Source organism: Puma concolor, chromosome C2 (genome assembly GCF_028749965.1).
Source record: "Puma concolor isolate L17-30 chromosome C2, mPumCon1.1.hap2, whole genome shotgun sequence".
NCBI lineage: Eukaryota > Metazoa > Chordata > Mammalia > Carnivora > Felidae > Puma > Puma concolor.
Window position 1 is genome coordinate 110,697,429 of NC_141675.1, and position 23,563 is coordinate 110,720,991.

General features: G+C 40.2%; 1 protein-coding gene across 2 annotated transcripts in view; it reads right to left on the reverse strand.

Annotated features, from left to right (window-relative positions):
- Window positions 1-744: 744 nt before the first annotated feature.
- The window catches only part of CEP97 (centrosomal protein 97), a 28,643-nt gene continuing 5,824 nt past the window's right edge, over window positions 745-23,563 (reverse strand). Inside the window, exons 5-11 of one of the 2 annotated variants that reach the window (XM_086675553.1) lie at window positions 23,288-23,401; window positions 22,562-22,728; window positions 14,444-14,608; window positions 12,547-12,677; window positions 10,220-10,994; window positions 5,657-5,732; window positions 745-3,727 (exon numbers count right to left, since the gene is read on the reverse strand). In XM_086675553.1, coding sequence (XP_086531679.1) covers window positions 3,023-3,727; window positions 5,657-5,732; window positions 10,220-10,994; window positions 12,547-12,677; window positions 14,444-14,608; window positions 22,562-22,728; window positions 23,288-23,401 — 2,133 coding nt within the window. In that variant the 3' untranslated portion in view covers window positions 745-3,022. Of the gene's footprint in view, window positions 3,728-5,656; window positions 5,733-10,219; window positions 10,995-12,543; window positions 12,678-14,443; window positions 14,609-22,561; window positions 22,729-23,287; window positions 23,402-23,563 lie in introns of both variants that reach the window. The other variant, XM_025913863.2, reaches the window with a different exon arrangement.

Consider the following 23,563-nt stretch of genomic DNA (forward strand, 5'->3'; position numbering starts at 1 on the left):
TCAAAAAAAATAAATAAAACATTTAAAAACCATTTAAATTAAATCACATTTCTTGGAGGGGCGCCTGGGTGGCGCAGTCGGTTAAGCGTCCGACTTCAGCCAGGTCACGATCTCGCGGTCCGGGAGTTCGAGCCCCGCGTCAGGCTCTGGGCTGATGGCTCAGAGCCTGGAGCCTGTTTCCGATTCTGTGTCTCCCTCTCTCTCTCTCTGCCCCTCCCCCGTTCATGCTCTGTCTCTCTCTGTCCCAAAAATAAATAAACGTTGAAAAAAAAAATTTTTTTTAAAAATCACATTTCTTGGAGAAAATTTACTTAAGAGTTCTTAATGACTTAGCCTTTTTCTATGAGCAATTTTGCTTCAAGTGGTAGAGTTCAAGCCCTGTTAGAAGTTTGGGGTTTTTTTGTCTTTCAAAAAGATTTTCCTACGGACTTACTAAATGTAAAATTAATAGTGTATGATAAATTTTGGAATACAGTAATTCTTAAGTTTTCAGTTTATTACAACTAACTAGCTATAACATCAAGCAAGTTACTTAACTTTTCTGTGCCTTAGTTTCATCTTTAAAACAAAGAGATTAGAACAGATAATCTCTAAAATTCCTTCCAATTTTCACATGGTAGGATTCTATGTTTCTAGAAGAATAGCTCATTGATATACTGAATTTTCCATACAGCAAGAAAATGGATACGAACTAAAGTAGCACAGCTAAACTAATCTCCTATAAGAAAAAACACAAAGACCATGTTAAAGTTCAACTTCCCAAACTTTACTAGACCCATTCTCTCTAGCCAGACCAATGCACTGCCCATAGAGATAACATCAAATATCTTACATAAGGTATTTTAAATTACACTGTAAAACCTATTAAAATATATTAAGTCTATGCCACAGTTTTCTTGCATTCTAATTTACATCATTTTCATTCTATCTACATCCAAAATGATCTGTACAGTAAAGGTAGGGGTCTACTTAATATTCTTGCACTTCAAAACACTAGTAAAGTTCTATCAAATGAAGAGCAAAACATTAAGCCTTATCATAATCTGCCAAGTTTAAAATAAAAGTACACTAATGCTATTTATGGGCTAGAAAAACAAGGGAAAGGTAAAAAAGGAAATCTTGCTGACAAATGCTGATGTTCAAATGAATTTAGGTGTGTTTTGCCATTTCTCAGAAAAGGGGCAAAAGTTGTCAGCAGAAACCTACGTAGGCAATACTGAACTATGACATTTCAGGAACTTTTATGAGAAATTAATTTTCCATGAACAGCACTTTAGTATTAGTGCAGTGCAAGTTGGTTTTTCTGTGTCTAACTATGGGCAGCAAATGAGGCACTTAACTGTAAAAATAGAAAAATAGGGTATATTTAAGAAGAAATTCAAAATCACTCATAAAAGATAATTAGCATTATTCAAAAAGTAAAAAATTCTATTTTTATTAACATGCATTCAATGTTACACATGCTTCACTAGGGAAAATTTTCAATGTAAGATGACTGATTTAGAAGAGACAGAAAATATTTCCTTTTCAAAAGATTCTGGATTTCTGAGAATGAAATACAAGTCTTCTCAACCTGAGTGCTACATATTTATAAACAGAGAAAAATACATTTTACCCACACTGGAGAAATGTTCCTAACTATCAACAAAGTATAACATGTGATCCCTGACTTTATTCGTGAAGGATCAGAAGTTATTATTTTATATAACTTCAAAGAAGGAGATCTAGTGACTGTAACAGAAAAATGAATTTTGATATTTAGCACCTAAATTTAGAGAACACTTAAGTATTGCCATAGTTTTAAATAGTTGTATGTCCAGAGATCGGGGGAAATCAGATAGTGTAGTTCAAGGATACTTTAACATTCTCAAAGATTAAAATACCAAACTTCCTTGATTTGCAAATGCATCCATCTATAACACTCAAACACAATATTATCATCTCTTCCTGAAGCTACTGATCTATATTCTTCTTAACAAGAAACAAGTGAGGTTTATTTTTTCTTAGCCACCATTAAACTGTCTTCCAAATGTGGCACTTTTTCAGAAATTTGTTTAGAAAATAGTCCTTTAAAAAAAGTCATTCATATTCTATCACTAATACTGTTTTAAATGTTCTTCACTATGAGGCAGAGGCCAAAAAATGAAGTAAATGGCCATGGACCTTCTGCTGAAATACATAAGCAAATATAAAGCAGGATCAGAGAAGATGAACATAGTATGTTGGCACAGAAATGGTTATCTGTAGGGTAAAAAAGCAATGAATGAAAAGACAATGTCTGCTATGATATTATTCCAAGTGAATGGAACCTAGCATCTGCTCTCTTCATATCTAAGAGAAAATTCTTGTATTGTCTCTTTAAATAAGCTTGATTTTAATGCTAGATGGAACACTTTGCTTCATATGTTAAAACTAATACATGACATTAAAGTTTTCCATGAGACAATTTGTTTTCCTCTGAAAAATCCTCTAATCTTACTTTTTCTCCCTATTTGCTGATAAGAAGGCTTTCCTTGACTCATAAGGGAGGGAAAGGGGAAAGGCTTAGAAATATATGTTCTTATTCCAAGGAGGCTGGAAAATTTCTGGAGTTCATTTATATTCACTTTAACAAACTGTATTCCTTACTACATAATTAATCTCCTGACATACAGAAAAATCTAAATTCTCTTATTTATACCTTTAAGGTAAATTGTTCTATTTTCTTGAAGATATTCTAGTTTGTTTTTGAAAGGCAATGAGTACATTGAAAAACAGGAACACTGTTGATGCAATTCAGTTGTTGGGAAATAAAGTGCACATAGCTTTCAATATAAATATTGTTTGATAGATTACAACTAAGAGCTCACAAAATCAAAACAAAGAGTCAGCTCAGTATCTAGAATATGGAAAACATGAGACAAGAATACAAATTCTATACAAATAGTAACAAAATGGGGATGATAGTCCCCTTCAAAAAAAAAAAAAAGGGGCAAGTGAAAATGGTAAAAGTAGATTTCTGCTTCCCAAGCAACCACACATGCTACACAGTAATACCAACATGCAGTACCTGAAATGCAGACTCACAGTCTGACTGTTGCCCTTGAACTTCAGCATTTAATTTACAATTTTCTGGTGCCTGGCTGATTTCATCTTGCAAAGCAGGAGATATGCCATGAGAATCATCTACAGAAGTGCGGTCAGACAAGGCATCTAACTTTTCAGGGGAAGGAGCAATATGAAGCTTACTATCTCCTGTGCCTTCCTCCAAATTTGTCCTCTCCTCAGCATCTTCTAGCTGTTGAACTGAAGTTAAATACTGCTCAAGTAGACTATTATCCTGCTCGTTGTTTAAACTCTCCTTACTCCATTCACCATGTTCATCGCTAACATCCCCTACATCAGACTCTTTGCCGTATTTGACTGTGTCAATGGAATTCCCCATTATGGAACTTTCACTGCCTTCTGTGGAACTTTTTTCAAAATCCAAAGAATCCTGCAAACAGTGAACATGCTCTGTTAGGGAAGAATGAAAACCAGAGTCTGGAAATTCTGGTAAGGATTTCTCTTGAGGAGCCTCATCAGGCGCAATAAACCAGTCAGGATTTTGATCAGAAGAGGGCTCCTGACTTTGGGTGAGTAACGGAGGCTTACATGGCACTAGAGTACTTGATACAGGAGGAACATCAGTACGCCAGGAACTTAGACGCTGATCCATCATCTGCTGCCAAGCTTGTAGAGACCTTACCTACAAACCAAAGGATATAGTTTTATTATAAAATAAAAGTCACGCCTGTTTTACAATGTTCTTTAAGCTTTCTTCCCAATACTCATGAAGGTGATAAATGGCAGATGGCAGAACTTGAGTTAGAAATGGCCTGACTCCCCTTACCCCTTCCATAGCACTCCCAGCCTAAAGCAGGCTGGCACAAGTGGTGCACATCCTTGGTAACAGAAGGTCCTCACCAGGAGAGTTAGGATGGGCCAAAGCAATTCTCTTGTTGCTACTGGAAGAACTATCAGAAGCACAACAGCACATGACTAAGGGGTAAATAATGTGCTGAGTATGAACTGAAGTCTATTGAATAAGACAGATTAGAGCCTATTATAAGTAGATTCTCTAAAATAAAAATCTCATTGTAGATATCCATTTAAGGTAAGAGTTTTTAAACATTATCTAACAATATATAGCATATACAACTCTAAAATACCTAAAAATATCCCGGGCACTTGATAACATGACCTTTACATTTTTATATTATAATTAAAATCTCAAAATTTTACAGTTAAATCTGCAACAAGAAAGCAATTATGAATTTTTTAGTTTCCCTTTGACCACCCTCTAAGGTAATCACTGAGAGCAGTGTGATGTGTGTCCTTCCAGACCTTTTACTATGTATTTTTAAATACACACGATGTTTTTAAAATCAAGCAGAACCTTAAGTTCTGCAACTTGCTGTTTTTCACTGAACAATGTTATTCTGGAGATCTTTCCAGGTCATCAGTTCATACCCTTACCTTATTCTGTTTAACTGTTTCATAATGTTCCATGATGTTGTTATTCGATAATTTATTTAACAGCTCCCCTACTATTAGTAATTATAAAACCTTAGAAATTAGTAACTATTTCTTAATTTTGTAGGCAAAATCCTATTATAACAAACTCATTTATAAAAATGTTTTCAAGAAATTATCATTAAGAAATATTTCATGAAAAGGGCACCTAGGTGGCTTAGTCAGTTAAGTGTCTGACTTGGCTCAGGTCATGATCTCACAGTTTGTGAGTTTGAGCCCTGCATCGGGCTCTCTTCCGTCAGCACAAAGCCTGGAGCCTGGGCTTTGGCTCCTCTGTCTCCCTCTCTCTCTCTGCCCCTCCCCTATGCGTGCACACTCCCTCTCTCAAAAATAAATAAACATTAAAAAAAATATTTGATGAGATAAAATAACAGTAAAACTGATTGTCTGAACTATCTCTGATGTGTGCTATTATTACAGGATTCAAACTCTCTTTCCTAAGAAGTCATGCATTCTTGGGGCGCCTGGGTGGCGCAGTCGGTTAAGCATCCGACTTCAGCCAGGTCACGATCTCGCAGTCCGTGAGTTCGAGCCCCGCGTCAGGCTCTGGGCTGATGGCTCAGAGCCTGGAGCCTGTTTCCGATTCTGTGTCTCCCTCTCTCTCTGCCCCTCCCCCGTTCATGCTCTGTCTCTCTCTGTCCCAAAAATAAATAAACGTTGGAAAAAAAAAAAAATTAAAAAAAAAAAAAAAAGAAGTCATGCATTCTTTTTAGGACATGCATATTGTAGCCATCATATACCATTTTAGCCACCTTATATTCAAATATTCCCAAAAGATAAAACAAGAAAGACAACTACATAAAACTTCCAATTGGGTTTTTTCTCCTTAGTGGAAATTATGACAACATCCCTCAATTTAGTGCTTTCCTTCATCTTTATGGTTTATCTTTGTGACCAAAATTATGAAAATATTTTTCTTGAGATTAAATAAAATGTTAACGAAATTCACTGGCCTGGTTCAGAGTTAGTGGCAAAGAACACAGACCATATCCTCAACCTTTAGAAGAAGTGCTTAATATGCCTGAATACTCTATGATTATCTCCATAAATCCAGAATGTTTCTTTGTTCATACATTAGGTAAATCAGCAGGAATGGGTTTACCTGGTTCCAAAGGAATCTGACAGCCTCCTCTTGCACAAATTTTTTAATGCGTTCTTCATCTCTTTCTTTTCTTAATCTACAATAATTCAAAATCCATTACTGACACAACGAAGGGTGCTTTGACTTGCGCCTGTTGTTACAACTAATAAACACTTGTGCTGTCAAGACAATAATCTAGTAACAGCCCTTTCTACTTTTAGAGTATCTAAACTGAAACTAGTTTTAAAGTATGACTCAGTGTAGAAGCCAAATGAATATAACTGAAATTCAGATGATACTGGTTCCACAAAGTATTGCCAATGAATAAAAATAAAACAAAATATTCAACGGCCCTTTATCTGGCTGTTATTTCCCAGCCAAGAACACCAAAGACACGGAGCCTGCAGCAAGGAGTACTTGCTCAAAGCCTCAGAGCAACTGAGGATTAGGATCACAGCTTGACAGCCCTCTTCTAAGAGATTATTAGTAGGACTAATCCCATCAAATTCAGTCCCTGTGTGCCCGCCCCTGACATATTCCTTGCCATTATCAACAGAGCTGCCCTTCCATCACTTCCCCTTATTCATTAAAGTATTAATCTGGGCTCACTGCTGCCCTCTCCATAGGCCTGTCACCAAGCTAAGGCTCCCTTAGTTGTCCATTAACTTCCAGAATGTCACCACTTTTTCTAGCCCCCCCAAGTCCTTCTCCTGTGCCATCTGGGACTCCTCAATTGTAATCAGTCAACTCCCTTAATTTCTCAACCTCTTCTGTGAAATTTTCCTTGACTGAATCAGACATATTGCTGAGGGCACTGTAGCCCTCTCAAGTGGAAGTTATTTTAGGGCACCTGGCTGGCCTAGTTGGTAGAGCATGCGACTCTTGATCTTGGGGCTGTGAGTTCAAGCCACATGTTGTACAGGGAGCCCACTTAAAAAAAAAAAAAAGTGGAAGCTATACATCCATACATCAGGGTCAGAAGATAGCTTCTCACTACTGTCGACAAACATTCTTTGCCTTCCTCCTTGAAGAACTCCTGCCATCCTACTAAGTTCCCCCAAACTCTTTTCACATACAGGCCTCCCATTATCTGCCCCCATTCACGAAAGTCTCAGAGCGAGTGTCTCTCAGCTCCATTCCTATCATCATTTCTGGAGACCTCAGCACTCACATGGACGCTGTCCCTCATAATAATCCACCCCACGTCATTCATTCTCACAGTCTCACTAGAGACCCAGTCATTTTAAAAACGATCTCAAGCACCCACACAAACCACTACCTCCTTTCCTCCCAGCCCACTGGCTCTTGTTCCCCCTACGACAATCTGGACATACAGCCTTCATCCAGACCTCCACATTAGCGACCCCCACCTCCTCCTGGCTCTCCTTTTACCTTGTTTAAATCCCAAGATCCACCATTATAAGCATCCCCTCCCAAATATCTTCAGCTCCTTTGTCTCTCTCCCCTATCATATTCACCTGGAAAAAAACCCATTCCTGGCAGAACCAAATTAACCATGCCCAAATCAGAAGAAAACAGCTGAGAGCTACTGATGAAAATCATACAACCTGACCTACTGTCTTCCACTCTTTTTCCTCACATTGTCTGATAATCCTCCATTCTCCTTGTAAGTTCACTTTTAAGATGAATACCTCACAACTCTCTCATTTTCAAATGTTGAGCCTGTCTTCTATATCACCGAAAAAGAAGTGGCATCCATTAGACAGGACTTCCTGTCCCCCAGTATCAAACCTACCACCTTACCTGCTCCTGCTCCTGCTCCTAGCTCAGGCCACTCCCTCTTCTTGTGCACAGATCCTTCTTTCACCTTCTCAAGAACTTCAACCCCCAAGAACTTCAACTTCTCCTTTCCTTCCTCTGCATTATCCGTTTTTCCCTACTTACTGAATCATTCCATCAACACATAAACATGCTCTGTATCTCCCATCTTTTTTTAAAATTTACTTGAGACATGGGGCGCCTGGGTGGCGCAGTCGGTTAAGCGTCCGACTTCAGCCAGGTCACGATCTCGCGGTCCGTGAGTTCGAGCCCCGCGTCGGGCTCTGGGCTGATGGCTCAGAGCCTGGAGCCTGTTTCTGATTCTGTGTCTCCCTCTCTCTCTGCCCCTCCCCCGTTCATGCTCTGTCTCTCTCTGTCCCAAAAATAAATAAAAACGTTGAAAAAAAAAAAGAAAAAAAAAAATTTTTTTTAAAAAAATAAAATAAAATTTACTTGAGACAGAGAGAATGGGGGAAAGGGGCAGAGGAAGAGAGAAAGAGAGACAGAGAGAGAGAGAGAGAGAGAGAGAGAGAGAGAGAGTCTTAAGCAGACTCCACGCGCAGTGCAGAGCCTAATGTGGGACTTAATCCCACAATCATGGGATCATAACCTGAGCCGAAATCAAGAGTCAGAAGCTCAATCAACTGAGCCACCCAGGGGCTTTAGGTTCTTTAAAAGAGAATTTTCCTGGCGTGTCTGGGTGGCTCAGTTGGTTAACCATCTGACTCTTGATTTCAGTTCAGGTCATGATCTCACAGTTCGTGAGTTCAAGCCCTGTATCAGGCTCACACTAACAGTGCGGACATGCTTGGGATTCTCTTTCTCCCTCTTTCTCTGCCCCCTCCCCACCTGGATGGCTCAGTCGGTTAAGTGTCCAACTTCTGCTCAGGTCATGACTTTGTGGTTCACGGGTTCAAGACACGCGTTGGGCTCTCGTGCTGACAGCTCAGAGTCTGGAGCCTGCTTCAGATTCTGTGTCTCCCTCTCTCTCTGCCCCTCCCCTGCTCGCACTCTGTCTCTCTCTCTCTCTCTCTCAAAAATAAACATTAAAATATTGTTTTAAATAAATAAAATAGAAATTTCCTTAATTTCAGATTCTCCTCCAGCAACAACTCCTCTGTTCTTTTCCTCAAGCAACATACTCCAAAAGAATTGGCTACACTCATTCTTCACCTCTCATTCACTATTCAACCCATTCCAAACTGTCTGATTCCACTTCGTCACTGAAGCTCCTCTTAGGAAATTCACTGGGCAGGAAAGGGTTAATTCAGCTAGCTTGGGATCTTCAAACCCTACACATTCCAAAGATAAGACCGGCCTTGACTGGGTCTGGGAAATAATATCCAAGCCTTCGAAATATCCTGTTGATAAGAGTATCTTTGTATATGTGGGCCTTGGGGCCAAACCAGATAGTTTATGCTAACAATGTGCTTTTAGGCGAATACCTGTTTTGTTCACCTGTGGCCCTGATACAGACACTGTAGCAGTCTGCCCTTATGTAAGGGGCTAAGGTCTAAGTAATTAAGGTTAGTCACACAGGCACTCAATGCTATGTGACTGATGCCCAATAAAAACCCTGCATATCAGGGCTTCAGTGAGCTTTCCTGGTTGGCAATACTTCATATGTGTTGTCACACATCATTGCCATGAGATTCAAGCCCTATCTGTACTACTCCACTGGAAGAAGACAACTAGAAGGCTGTGCCTGGTCTCTCCGGGACTCTGCCCTATACACCTTTTTTCTTTGCTGACTTTAATCAGTACCCTCTCACTGTAATACACCAGAGTCATGAATAGAATAGCTTTCCTGAGTTCTGTGAGTCTGTTTAGCAAATCATGAAACTCAAGAACAGCCCTAAGGTCCCCCCGTATAGTCGCCAATAACTTCCAGCTTCTAAATTCTCTGTCCTCCCTACGGCACCTTTCTTCTCTCCTAAAACACCTCCCTATCAAAGCTGAGACACACAGGGTGCCTGGGTGGCTCAGGTGGTTGAGCACCCGACTTGGGCTCAGGTCATGATCTCGCAGTTCGTGAGTTCGAGCCCTGCATCGGGCTCTGTGCTGACAGCTCAGAGCCTGAAGCCTGCTTCGGATTCTGTGTCTCCCTCTCTCTCTGCCCCTTCCCCACTCATGTTCTGTCTCTGTCTCTCAAAAATGAATAAATGTTCAAAAAAAAATTTTTTTTTAAACGCTGAGACACACATTCTCCCTATTTTTCTACCACACTGGGTGTCCCTTCTCAATGTCTTTCACTGCCTCCTCCTCTTCCAACTGATAATATCAATAAATATTGCTAGTGGCAATACTAATACTCAAAATAAATTTATGAAGTCCTAATTCTCTTGGGTGGCAGTCAGTAAAACATGTGAGCCCCAGAAGTGAGGAATAATTCCTACCATTGCCCCAGAATTTTAGTCCCTTCTAAATCCTCACTCCTTAATTCTCTCTTCACTTACTGGGTTCTATGTATACTTTCTCATCTTCTCATTTCTATATTTATTCAGTTCCTTTACATTTTCTATACCTTTCTAAAGTTTAAAAACATCTTTAAGACAAGTAATCACTCAACATTTACTGCTATACTGCATCAATGAACTAAGTGCTGAGCTAGAGATGGAGACATATGCATTTGGCAGCTTGTCTTCAAAATGCTTTCCATATGTTCTAGATCAGGAAACCAAGAGTGTCAACACGGTATGAAGTGTCCTGACCACAGCAGCGATGGTTCAATGTTCTGAATCAACTCTAAGACTCCGACACTCCCAAACCAACAAAACAGCACCTAAACAAGGACTTTTGGCCCACCTCCTTATTTCTTCAGTTAAGCAAACAATGTGCTCCTGCATTCTACGCAGCCGGATTTCATGACGCACATCTTTAGCTTGGGGGTTATAGTTCCTGGTATAAAAGCCTCGCCAAGAGGCCTGAAGTTTGGTGGCTGCTTCATTCAATTTCTGCAGGGCAACTTTATCTTGTCCAAAAGCAACAGGTCTCTGGGTTAAAACTCCGCAGGGAAGTTTCTCTGAAGCTGATTGAGATACGGTTTCTTCACTGTCTGGCAGCATATGGAAGACATTGTGTCCAACCGACTCAGGAAAAGATATAAGACTATGGGTGTCATCCTTCAAGACAGCATTGGTTACTGTTGGCTCCAGACAAGGTAACAGCCCACCTTCCTCATTTACCTCTGTACTAACAGCACTTTCCGTAGTTTGAGCAGAATTCTCACTTCCAGTCCAAAAAGCCTTTTCTTCTTCCTTACTGAAGTCTTGGTTTTCCAGCCCTTTCAAAGACTCATCTGCAACACCATCATCTTCTAGGCCCAAGTTAATGCCTTGCAGCCTCAGCTCAACTATAGGTGATACTGGAGAGAGTCCTGATGGAACTGGCATAAAAGTAGACTCTGAAGAGAGAAGACTACAGTTTAACTTGTCCTCATCTGTCTGTATGTCTTCCAAGTGCAGGTCATTTCGGGAATATCTTGTAGTGTGTACAGAGGCTGGAAAGTTATTCTTAACAGCATGTAATTGATCATCATTACTGTTAGTCCCAACCCAAGAATTGACTTGGATGACGGGTTCTAGAAGAATCAACAAAATATCATTGAAACCACTAAATATTTAAAGAGGTATTTTTTTAGTTTTATCTTTGTAATGAAATCTAACCCCTAAAATATAGTAAATAAAATGCCTTCAGTGATTTCCTCCAACATGCCTAAAACATCAAAGACTTAAGAAAATGAATTCTTGCAATAATCATGGGAAAAATCAAAGTATCCGGTCACTACAAAAGGTGGCAACTCTGAATGTTTTTTCTCTGAACGTTTTTTAAGAATTAAAATTGAAGCACAGTGAAAGAAACAATCAACAAAACAAAAAGGCAACCTACTGAATGAAAAAAGATACTTGCAAGTGACATATCCAATAGAGGGTTACTATCCAAAATATATAAAGAACTGATACAACTCAACATCTAAAAAACAAATAATCCAATTAAAAATGGTCAGAAGACATGAACAGACATTTCTCCAAGAGACATCCAGATGGCCAGACACATGAAAAGATGCTCAATATCACTCATCATCAGGGAAATGCAAATCAAAACTACAATGAGATATCACTTCACACCTCTCAGAATTGCTAAAATGGCTAAAATCAAAAATACAAAAAAACAAGCGATGGCAAGGATGTATAGAAAAAAGAACCCTTGTACACTGTGGGTGGGAATGCAAACTGTAGCCACTATAGAAAACACTATGGAGGTTCTTCAAAAAGTTAAAAATAGAACTACCCTATGATCTAGAAATCTCACTACTTGGTATTTACCCCAAAAATGCAAAAACACTAATTCAAAGGGATACATGTACCCCTATGTTTACTGCAGCATTATTTACAGTAGTGCTATTATGGAAGCAGCTCAAGTGTGCACTGAATAAAGAAGATGTGACACACACACACACACACACACACACACACACACACACACACACAATGAAATAACATTCAGCCATCATAAGGAATGAAATCTTGCTATTTTCAATAACATGGATGGATCTAGAGAGTATTATGCTAAGTGAATTAAGTCAGAGAAAGACAAATATCATATGATTTCACTCATATGTGGAATTTTAGAAACAAAACAAATGAGCAAAGGAAGAAAAGAGAGACAGACAAACCAAGAAACAAACTCTTAACTATTGAGAACAAACTGATGGCTACCAGAGGGGAGGTGTGGGGGAGGGGGGTGGGGGGATGGGTGAAATAGGTGATGGGGATTAAGAATATGTTTATCATGATGAGCACTGAGTAATGTACAGAATTGCTGCATCACTATATTGTACACCTGAAACTAATATAACACTGTATGTTAAATATACTGAAATTAAAATTTAAAACGTAATAAAATACTTAAAACATAATACCAACGACAAAAACAATAATAAACAAAAATTAACACCTTAAAATACAGTAGTTTTACATGTATGCCTGTATAGATACATATATAAAATATAAGACCTAAATGTTCACTTAACAAACAAAAAATTAGGAGAATGTATACTTTTTTGTTTTATGGTACGCAACAGATCTAACAACTTGAAGAAAAGGATCAGAGAGCAGTTAATTTCGTACCGCCTTCCTGGACTCTCTGGCCATCTTGAACAGGGCTTGAATGCTCAGGTACAAGGGGTGTTCTTGTTTCAACAGGAGCAAGAGGAGCCAGCTCTTCACTTTGGCTTTGGTTCATCAACTGCCTCTGGTGAAACCTAAAAATCAATAACATCTGATGTGATTTAATACAAACCACAAAAACAAAGCTCTTTTGCTTCTTACATAATACTGTCAAAAACGTAGAAATGTACAAGTTTTTGAAGTAGATATCTTTAATTACTACCCAATCAAACAGTCTCATTTGAGGGGTGCCTGGGTGGCTCAGGCAGTTAAGTGTCTGACTTCAGCTCAGGTCATGAACTTGCAGTTTGTGGGTTTGAGACCCATGTCGGGCTGTGCTGACAGCTCAGAGCCTGGAGCCTGCTTTGGATTCTGTATCTCCCTCTCTCTTTGTTCCTCACCTGTTCACACTGTGTGTCTTTCTCTCTCTTTCTCTCTCTCTCTCTCTCTCTCTCTCGCTCTCTCAAAAATAAAGATTTAAATAATTTTTTTTAAGAAGTCTCATTTGAAAGCACTGGATAGAAAAGGTTAAGAAACTTATTTTTAATTTTTTTTAACGTTTATTCATTTTGAGAGACAGAGAGAGACAGAGCATGAGCAGGGAAGGAGCAGACAGAGAGGAAGACACAAAATCCGAAGCAGGCTCCAGGCCTGGGGCAGGGCTCGAACTCACGGACCAGACCTCGAGATCATGATCTTAGCCAAAATTGGACGTTTAACCAACTGAGCCACCCAGGTGCCCCAAGAAACTTATTTTTAACTCACAATCATATAGACACTCTCATAGGAACAAACATGCACAAACACGTGAGGGCAAGACTGTGATTAAAAAAAATAATAACTTTGGTTCTAGCTTCACTTTTTTTTTAACATTTATTTTTGAGAGAGCAGGGGAGGGGCAGAAAGAGAGAGACACAGAGGAGCTGAAGAGGGCTCTGCATTGACAACAGAGCCGGATGTGGGGCTCGAAGTCAAAAACCGTGAGATCATGACCTGAGCCCAAGTGGGACTCTTAGCCACTGAGCCACCCAGGTGCCCCTTGGCTTCACGTCTTAATATTAGTATTTAAACACCCAGATGAGGGGAACCTGGGTGGCTCAATCCATTAAGCATTAGACTCTTGGTTTTAGCTCAGGTCATGATCTCATAGTTCACAAGATTGAGCCCCACCTTGGGCTCCATGCTGACAGCAGAACCGGCTTGGGATCCTCTCCCTCTCTCTCTCTGCCCTGCACCTACTCACATGCACTCTCTCTCCCTCTCTCTCTCTCAAAATAAGTAAACTTTAAAAATACCAAAAACCCATATGAAACACCTACACTAAAAGAATAAATATGTATTTTTTAAAAATCCCCTTCTCCCAGGGTGCCTGGGTGGCTCAGTCAGTTGGGCATCCGACCTTCAGCTCAGGTCACAATCTCACTGCTCATGAGTTGGATCACCGCATGGGGCCCTGTGCTGACAGCTCAGAGCCTGGAGCCTGTTTCAGAATCTGTCTCCATCTCTCTGCCCCCTTCCCTGCTCATGCTTTCTCTCTCTCTCTCTCTCTCTCTCTCTCTCTCTCTCTCTCTCCCCTTCTCTCTCTCTCTCTCTAATATAAAAAATAAAACATAAAAAAAAAAAAATTTTAAGTCCCCTTCTTCCACAGTGCTTGGCTCTCCCCACTCAGGAAATGACTAACAATGCAAGCTGGACTGCACCACATGGTTTAGTTCCCCAGCAGGACTGCTGCAGTGACGAGGGGCCCAACTACCCAGAAATGTGGGTCACAGTACTTGCCTCTGTCCTACTAACCATGCAGGAAGACTCAGAGATATTTTCACTTGTGAATTCACCAGCTGCTACAAATAAAGGGGCTTACCTCTGTTTGCTCAGAATCTTCTCTAGTTTGGCATCCTCAGCAGTTTGAAGACCAAGCGTAGAAGTGAGAGGACAGACTGTAGCCAGATACTGGACAAGCTGGATGTGCTGGCCTGGCCGATAGGCCCTCCCCTTGCCTTGACTATAGAGCCATTCAGCTTTCAAACTGGAATCCGGGGATACACAAAAGAGGAGAGGACACCAGAGTAGACAAGATACATTTTGAAGCAATAATCATCTTCCTTCTTAATTTATTGCATCATTGGATGGTTTTCATAAATAAAATCCACATAAGTTCTTTTAAAAAATCTTTCCTTCTGATTCACTCCCTTTACTATCACAATGTTTTAAACCTTTTTACTTGCTTAGGGGCACCTCCACAAAGTTGTACTCACGGTTCCAAAAATCTTTAAGTTATTTTCAAAGAAGCAATGAGTATTTGCTGTCAAACTAAAGTACCTAAATATATCAATTACATTTAAATCCATTAGTTCATACTGATAGCTAAAAAAAAAAAAAGCTAATGGGGGTGGGGGCGGTGCCTGGGTGGCTCAGTCATTTGAGCATCCAACTCTTGATTTCCACTCAGCTCATGACCCCAGAGTTGTGAGATTGAGCCCTTTGTCCAGCTCCATGCTGTGCTGAGCCTGTTCAGAATTCTCTTTCTCTCTCTCTCTCTCTCTCCCTTGGCCCCTCTCCCCAACTCATGTGCTTGCTCTCTCTCTCAAATAAAAAAATTTTAAAAAGGGGTACCTGGGTAGCTCAGTGTGATTCTGGATTTTGGCTCAGGTCATGATCTCACAGTGAGATCAAGCCCCACATGGGACTGTCTGCTGTCCACACAGACTTCAGATCCTACTTCAGATCCTCTGTCCCCCTCTCTCTCTTTCTCAAAATAAATAAACTTTTTAAAAAAGTCATTTATATAAACAAAAAATTTCTTTAAAGCTGATTGGTCACAGCTAGAAGATGCTAGTGCCCCACCAACTCACTATTTTTAACAATTGGTAAGTAAAGGGTAAGAATTAAATATTATTAATTCTATCTTTCCTATACAAGCTACACCATGAGTGACCAAATAGTTACTTTATAGAAGTATTCCAGCTAATAAAATGAATGGATTAAAACCTCACCATTTTGAAGCTCTCAGTGAATGAATTAAGGGTTTAGGCATTAATAGCTAGCTACTAATAACAATAACATGAAGGGCAACCAAACACTGTGTGTGTGTGTGTGTGTGTGTGTGTGTGTGTGTGTGTGTGTGTGTGTCCCTTGCTAGAACCCAAAAAGTAGTCCTCCCACAAAAAAGCCTGAATCTGATGAAACCTATGCACGTTCCTACCAAGTTACAGGAAACACAGGAGAAAGGAGCACATCAAAGGACAAAGGGATATAACCAGCGAAATAAGCACAGTGGGAAACTCCACAGGACACATCATCTGGTTTTTTCAACAACAACCAAAAAAAGGACAAAAGAAAGCAAAAATAAATAAATAAATAAAAGAATAGAAACCTATAGTTAAAAGAGATTTAAAAGCATCATCTTGAAGGGTGCCTGGGTGGCTCAGTCGGTTGAGCGACTGACTTCGGCTCAGGTCATGATCTCACGGCTTGTGAGCTCGAGCCCTGCGTCGGGCTCTGTGCTGACAGCTCAGAGCCTGGAGCCTGCTTTGGATTCTGTGTCTCCCTCCCTCTCTCTGCCCCTCCCCCACTCATGCTGTGTCTCTGTCTCAGAAATAAATAAATACTGGGGCGCCTGGGTGGCGCAGTCGGTTAAGCGTCCGACTTCAACCAGGTCACGATCTCACGGTCCGTGAGTTCGAGCCTCGTGTCGGGCTCTGGGCTGATGGCTCAGAGCCTGGAGCCTGTTTCCGATTCTGTGTCTCCCTCTCTCTCTGCCCCTCGCCCGTTCATGCTCTGTCTCTCTCTGTCCCAAAAATAAATAAACGTTGAAAAAAAAATTTTTTAAGAAATAAATAAATACTAAAATAAATTTTAAAATAAATAAATAAATAAATAAACAAATAATAAAAGCATCATCTTGAGCATCTGGCAAGTTGAGCCCTCAGGTGACTCCAGCCTCATGTGTGATTTCACAATTGCGTGAGAACCACCCAATCAGCATGGCTAACCCATGGAGCATGCAACAATAATAAATTCATGTTTTAAGTCACTAAAAAAGCAAGAAGGAAATTTAAAAGCTATAGAGACAAATCACAATGTAGGGCCTTATTTGGATTCTGTTTCCAAAAAAAAAAACCAAAAATTTAAAAACCGCCTTTATGAGGACTATTAGAAATGTAAGCACTGAACTAATATCTGATGTTATTAAGGAATTATTACATTTTTTGAGATGATAGTAGTATTATAGTTATTTCATTAAGAGCCCTATCTTTTAGAGATATATACTGAAATAGTCACAGATGAAATTATATGTACTTTGAGATATGCTTGAAAATAAGAGGAGAACAGGGAGTGGGTGAAGGTACAGATGACAAGGCTGGCCACGAGTTGTAAACTGTTGAAGTTGGATGATGAATTCATGGGAGGTCATTATACTACTCTTTACTTTTGCATATATGTTTTGATGGGTTTTTTCATTAACATGCCATTGCCTCAATTTTACCATTCTTTTTTTTTCCCCTAAGTTTATTTATTTGAGATAGAGACAGTGCAAGTGGAGGGAGCAGAGAAGAGAAAGGGAGAGAGAATCCCAAACAGGCTCCATGCTGCCAGCACAGAGCCCGATGTGGGGTTCGAACTCATAAACCATTAGATCATGACCTGAGCCGAAACCAACAGTCTGACACTTAACCGACTGAGCCACCCAAGCAACCCTCAATTTTACTATTCTTAAATCTACCCCTCAACTTGAAGTTGAGACTGGATCATTTTAGTATACTTTCTCTATTTTTATAGCATTAACTTAGCATTACAAAGAGTTTGAAAATCACTTTCAATCCACAACCATTTACTTGGACCTTGATATTAAGGTATCCACATCATACAAACTGTACAGTCCAAAACTGTCGAGACACCCACATTCTACTATAGACAGAAAAGAAACTGGTTCTTTGATAACTGGTTAAATCATGCAAGAGAGTCATGGTGCAAATAAAACAACATTAGTTTCCTGTGATTTGCCAGTTTCATAAGAAAAGAAAAACCGTTTTCGAACAATGAGATATGAGGTATGGCAAGCTGATGAACTGAAGTTATGAAATCCCAACCTTAGTCTAAAGATAAAAATTTTATTTTACCTAATAAAAATAATTCAAAGTATTTCTTCCATGGATTCATTCCTGTGCACTAAATACTGATCATTCAAAATGTTCTTGAAATCTGCTCTAAATTTCCCTAAGTTCTCCTGGCAAGCAGGAGAGAAGCTGGAAAGCTGTCCCCAAAAAAGATCCATAGTAGAAAACAATCACCAACTTTAATGTTAGCCAGCAAGCAACAGTTCTAAGTCATAGATGTTTTGTAGCTGGGAAAGAGAGAAGTGAAAGTAAGAGGAGAGAGGAACAAGGCTTCAGTGTGAATATACCAGTTTTAAGTGTGTGAGAAAACCCACAAACTGTGGAGCATCAACTACTGTAACATCTGTTTCTCTGCCTTTGCTTCACATTCATCAGTATCATTACACAAGTTTATTAATCCATACAACATTCTCCTAGGTAAAATAATCTCCTTGCCAATTAAAACAGCATCGCCAATTCAAAGAAAAACAAAATTAAAAATCATTCAGCTTAACCTATTAATTTCAAATCATTGCAATATGATTCTTCTCTTGAAACTGAAGGAATAATTTAAATAATAGAAGTAACAACTATTAAGAGAGAGAACTTAAAACAATCTGCTGTTTCTCATTAAAGAAAAAAAGGAGTATTAGATGAAATGATATTTAATATTTGCTTTTAAAATATTCCATAAGGGGCGCCTGGGTGGCTCAGTCGGTTAAGCGTCCGACTTCAGCTCAGGTCATGATCTCACGGTCCATGAGTTCGAGCCACGTGTCGGGCTCTGTGCTGACAGCTCAGAGCCTGGAGCCTGTTTCAGATTCTGTGTCTCCCTCTCTCTCTGCCCCTCCCCGCTCATGCTCTGTCTCTCTCTGTCTCAAAAAAACATTAAAATATTCCACAAGGGGTGGAGGGGTGCCTGGGTGGCTTAGTTGGTTAAGTATCCAACTTCAGCCCAGGTCATGATCTCCCAGTTGTGAGTTTGAGCCCCGCATCGGGCTCTGTGCTGACAGCTCAGAGCCTAGAGCCTGCTTTGGACTCTGTGTCTCCGTCTCTCTCTGCCCCTCCCCCACTCATGCTCGCTCTCTCTCTCTCTCTCTCTCTCTCTCTAAAATAAAGATCAAAAAAAATTTTTTTTTAATATTCCAACAAGGGGCACCTGGGTGGCTCAGTCAGATAAGTGTCCGACTCTTGATTTCGGCTCAGGTCATGATCTCACAGTTGGTGGGATCGATTCCCATGTTGGGCTCTGCACTGACACTGTGGAACCTGCTTGGGATGCTCTCTCTCCCTCTCCCTCTGCCCCTCCCCTGCCCCTCCCCTCCTTGCTCACTCTGTCAAAATAAATAAACATTTTTTAAAAATAATAAAATAGTCCAACAAAAAAAAGTGGGCAATACATGAAACAAGATAGGCAAAGTTGGTAATTGCTGAAGGAGTATGGTGGGTATTTAGGTGTTCACTATGGTACTCTCTCTACACCAAAATTCTGCTCTGTAAGTTCTGATCTCTAACTAAACAACAGAGGTGTAGCTTGGGACTAGGACGCATAAATAATAAAACAAATGGAAACAAATTCCAAAAGAACTCCAAATACTGAGTTCCTACACAAAGGTGCTGGTCTTTGCACAGGTGTGCCTCTCTCTGAGAAAGCACTCAGTCACAGCACCACAGGAGTGGCTGACTGCTCAACTTACTCTTTCCAGTGACACACACATTCAACATGTGGCTACTTGAAGTCATCCAAGAACCTGGGATACTTTTCATAATGAAGAAAATTTTTAATCTGGATGTTCGTCGCAAACAGCAGGATGGGTAGATACAAAAACTGGAAATTCCTTCCTGTCCTTCAGGGCAATCCCCAAGGTTGACCAGGAAAATGTGTTGAACGCTGCTCAGGCTACTCGTATGACAGCTCTCCCTTATAATAATTCCGCCCTCCTAAACAAAACTTCCAGAGTTGTTGGTTCTTTTTTTTTTTTAAGTTTATTTATTTATTTTGAGAGAGACAGAAGACAGTGTGAGTGGGGGAGGGGCAGAGAGAGAGGAGGAACGAGAGAATCCCAAGCAAGCTCTGCACTGTCAGCACAGAGCCCAACGTGGGGCTGGAGCTTATGAACCCCCAGACCAGGACCTGAGCCTAAATCAAGAGTCGGATGCTTAACCAACTGAGCCACCCAGGCACCTCACTATGTTCTATTCTTACTCTCAGTGGTGACTATGTAGGTATTTTTAAATATTATTTTTTAACTATATCTGAATTATGTGATACCTTGCAGTTTTTTTAAATGTTGGGGCAGGAGGGTGGGGAGAATCTGTTGCTATTGTGCTATCCTCCCAACTCTTCCTTCATTCCATACTTATTTAGTGTAGGACGACCCCACGGAAAGACCACCCCAGTGAAAGCCTACTTCTTCTCTACTTCCTGAAATCTCTGAAATCAGAGAAAGTTAAAAAAAAAAATGCAAATTCATCTTAAAGTCACTTGTATTAAAACTATTTACACAGTGTACAAATATAGCCTTTGCATTATTATTCATCTATTCAACAATTCATCTTCTCGTCTCTTTCTTTTTTTTTTTAAGTTAGCTTTATGTCCAATGTGGGTCTTGAACTCATTACTCTGAGATCAAGAGTCACATGTTCTAGACACCTGGGTGGCTCAGCTGGTTAAACGTCTGACTTCAGCTCAGGTCATGATCTCACAGTTTGTGAGTTCAAGCCCCACACTGGGCTCGCTGCTGTCACTGCAGAGCCTGCTTCAGATCCTCTGTCCCCCTCTCTGTCCCTCCTTGCTCACATTTTCTCTCTCTCTCTCTCCCCCTCTCAAAAATAAAAATATAAACAAACAAATAAGTCACATGCTCTACCAACTGAGTCAGCCAGGCACCCCAAATATCTTCTGCTTTTTAGCATTTGCTTTAGTTTCTACGAAACACCTCAATTTTCAGTCTCTATCTTTAAGTAATACTGACAATTATCCTTTATTAAGCACCTATTATATGATCAGTATTATGCTATATGCATTATCCTCATCCTCATTCTTTTTTTTTTTTTTTTCAACGTTTATTTATTTTTGGGACAGAGAGAGACAGAGCATGAACGGGGGAGGGGCAGAGAGAGAGGGAGACACAGAATCGGAAACAGGCTCCAGGCTCTGAGCCATCAGCCCAGAGCCTGACGCAGGGCTCGAACTCACGGACCGCGAGATCGTGACCTGGCTGAAGTCAGACAGACACTTAACCGACTGCGCCACCCAGGCGCCCCTCCTCATCCTCATTCTTGAAAGCTATTATCCACATTTTACAGATGAGAAAACAAAGGCTCACAGAAACTAAGGAACTTGTCCAGGCCACACAGCTAATAGGTGGGAGGGAAAGATGCGAAGCCTTCTCTTGTCCCTTTTCCCAGGTATCTTTTTACACCAAAGTCTTATCTCTGCCCATCTCACCTCCTGCCTCCTACATGAAAATGTTGCCAGTCATACTTGCATAGAAAAATCTGACAAGTATTTTTTCTGTTAAAGGAAGAGCCAGAGAAGATAATCAGAGTAAACCCATATTCAAGCTTTAGAACTACCCATAGTTGAAAACAAAATAAGGTTTCTGAGTACACAGCAACACACTGCAAAAGACAAGCCACACTTTTTTCTAGGCAAACTAGACCCTACACATGTCCCTCCCCTACACTATGTAGGTCCTGACTGCCATTCCTCACTGCCCCATGCCTTATTCAGCAACTAGATTAAGCAGCAGGAAGAAGGAAAAAGGAAAGCCCTGTCAGTAATCTACCACTCATCCTCCCACAGGCATACCCCTCAAGCAGCTACTATCAGTCTCTAGTACAGATGGAGAGAAATGGTAAGAAATAACATACATGTTGAGTCCATGAGTGCATGTAGGTATGCAGTGAGAGGGGGAGGTGAAATGAGGCACAGTGAAGAGAATACACTCATCTCAATTCTCATGCCCTTTAACTCTGCTCTCCCCTTCTTGTCCACATCCTAGTTTCTTATCTCCCCTAAAGCTCTGATTCCACTGACCACATGTCAGCGTCCAGAATACCCATCATGCAGAGGTACCAGCTCCAAGTGTAGAAACCATCCATGATTAGAGAGATAGGGGAGTTCCACTTCTGCTGCTTCACAGGAAGGAGTAGGGGAGGACCAATCAGCATGCCTACTACCAGTTCCAAATGGGAACTTGGCAGGAATTTTCCCACGGAATCACTGTTATAAATAAATGGTAGTTGGGTCCTATTACTAATACCGCCCTTACATATAGGATGGATTAGAAGCTTTTGTGGGATTGATCTGAGACCCTATATAGCATCCATAACATGATTTCTACAGAAAACGCACCAGGGGTGACTGGGTGGCTCAGTCGGTTAAACATCCAGCTTCAGCTCAGGTCATGATCTTGTGAGTTGTTTGTGAGTTCAGGCCCCGCATCAGGCTCTGTGCTGACAGCTCAGAGCCTGGAGCCTACTTTGGATTCTGTGTCTCCCTCTCTTTCTGCCCCTGCCCCGCTTGTGCTCTGTCTCTCTCTCTCTCTCAAAAATAAATAAACATTAAAAAAAAAAAAAAAATGCTCCAAGCCTCTGAACAACCAACAAAAGACCTTTTAGAAATCAAATTGTTGTAAGTTGGGCATTAAGTTAAACTCACTAGCCCCAGCATCCAGGGCTGATATTTATATCTTATCCCTTCTTAGGATAGAAAATACTAAACGACCAGCATATAGTTTGCCATATGATTGCATTAATGATCTTAATTTCTAAATGCACATTTTAAGAAATACTTCGTTTATTAAACTGTAGCCAGCTAGAAATGGTCTTTACGGTAACTTCCATGATTAATGTGATATTAAAGAGGTCATGTTCACCTTTCCTTCTGAGAAATCACATATCCATCTAGGACTCTGAGGTTTAAGCACCAGCTGACGATGTATGGCCGATAGTCAAACCCTGGAATGGACGGTGTTGCCATCACACAAGGATTGTTCATGATTGACAACTGTTCCAATTCAGTTAAGGATGCCAAAAAAGAGATCTGAAACGAAGGATATCTTTGTTGAATGAAATAGACTATTCATTATCAAGCACAGGGCTTCCATTGTTGATTACACATCTTTGGCAGTTTGAGAATGCAACAATTTCCCTCTTGTTCTGAAAAGCAACAAGTACCACTCTTATATTATCCAAAGGCTTCCAAAATTCCATCAATATGACCATCTGTCCTTGCTTCACAAAACCGCTTACAAAGTATCAGCAATGTTTCCTAATAGAGAAAATCCTATCTTGAAAACATAGTAGCCAGAGAAAGGTAGAGTGTCCTTTATTGACCCCTTTAATGTATATATACATCTACCACAAATCCTTTCCAAATGGAACAAAAGTTGCAGTATTACAAATGAAATGAAGCGTTAATGACCCACTGACATTAAAAAAAAGTAGAAAGAAAAATAATGATCATCTTGAGTCCAGTGTTTCATCTTAATGGTAGTGTCTTCCAAGATGCTCACAGTTCACAAGTGAGCTAACAACTTTATCCTGCATCTCTTCTATTCTTTGTAGCTTCCTGGATCCCACAAAATACCCTCAAATTTTACCTCATTTAGGTCGCGGATTTCATTTTCTGCCAAGGAAAGTATAGCAAGACTTCTGGGTAGATAAGCTGGTGCCATTCTAAGAGAAGTGATGATGTTTCCATGTAAAAGCAGGGTCTTGAAGGTAAAAACAGAATGAAATTACAAATGAAAAAATTACAAATGTATCTATTTTGACATAACCAAAATGGTGAGTATGAAAAATAAAGGGACCTATTTTATTATACTTTTCATCACTTACAAAGCAAAGATTAATAACGCTGCAAGGATCCTAGGTGG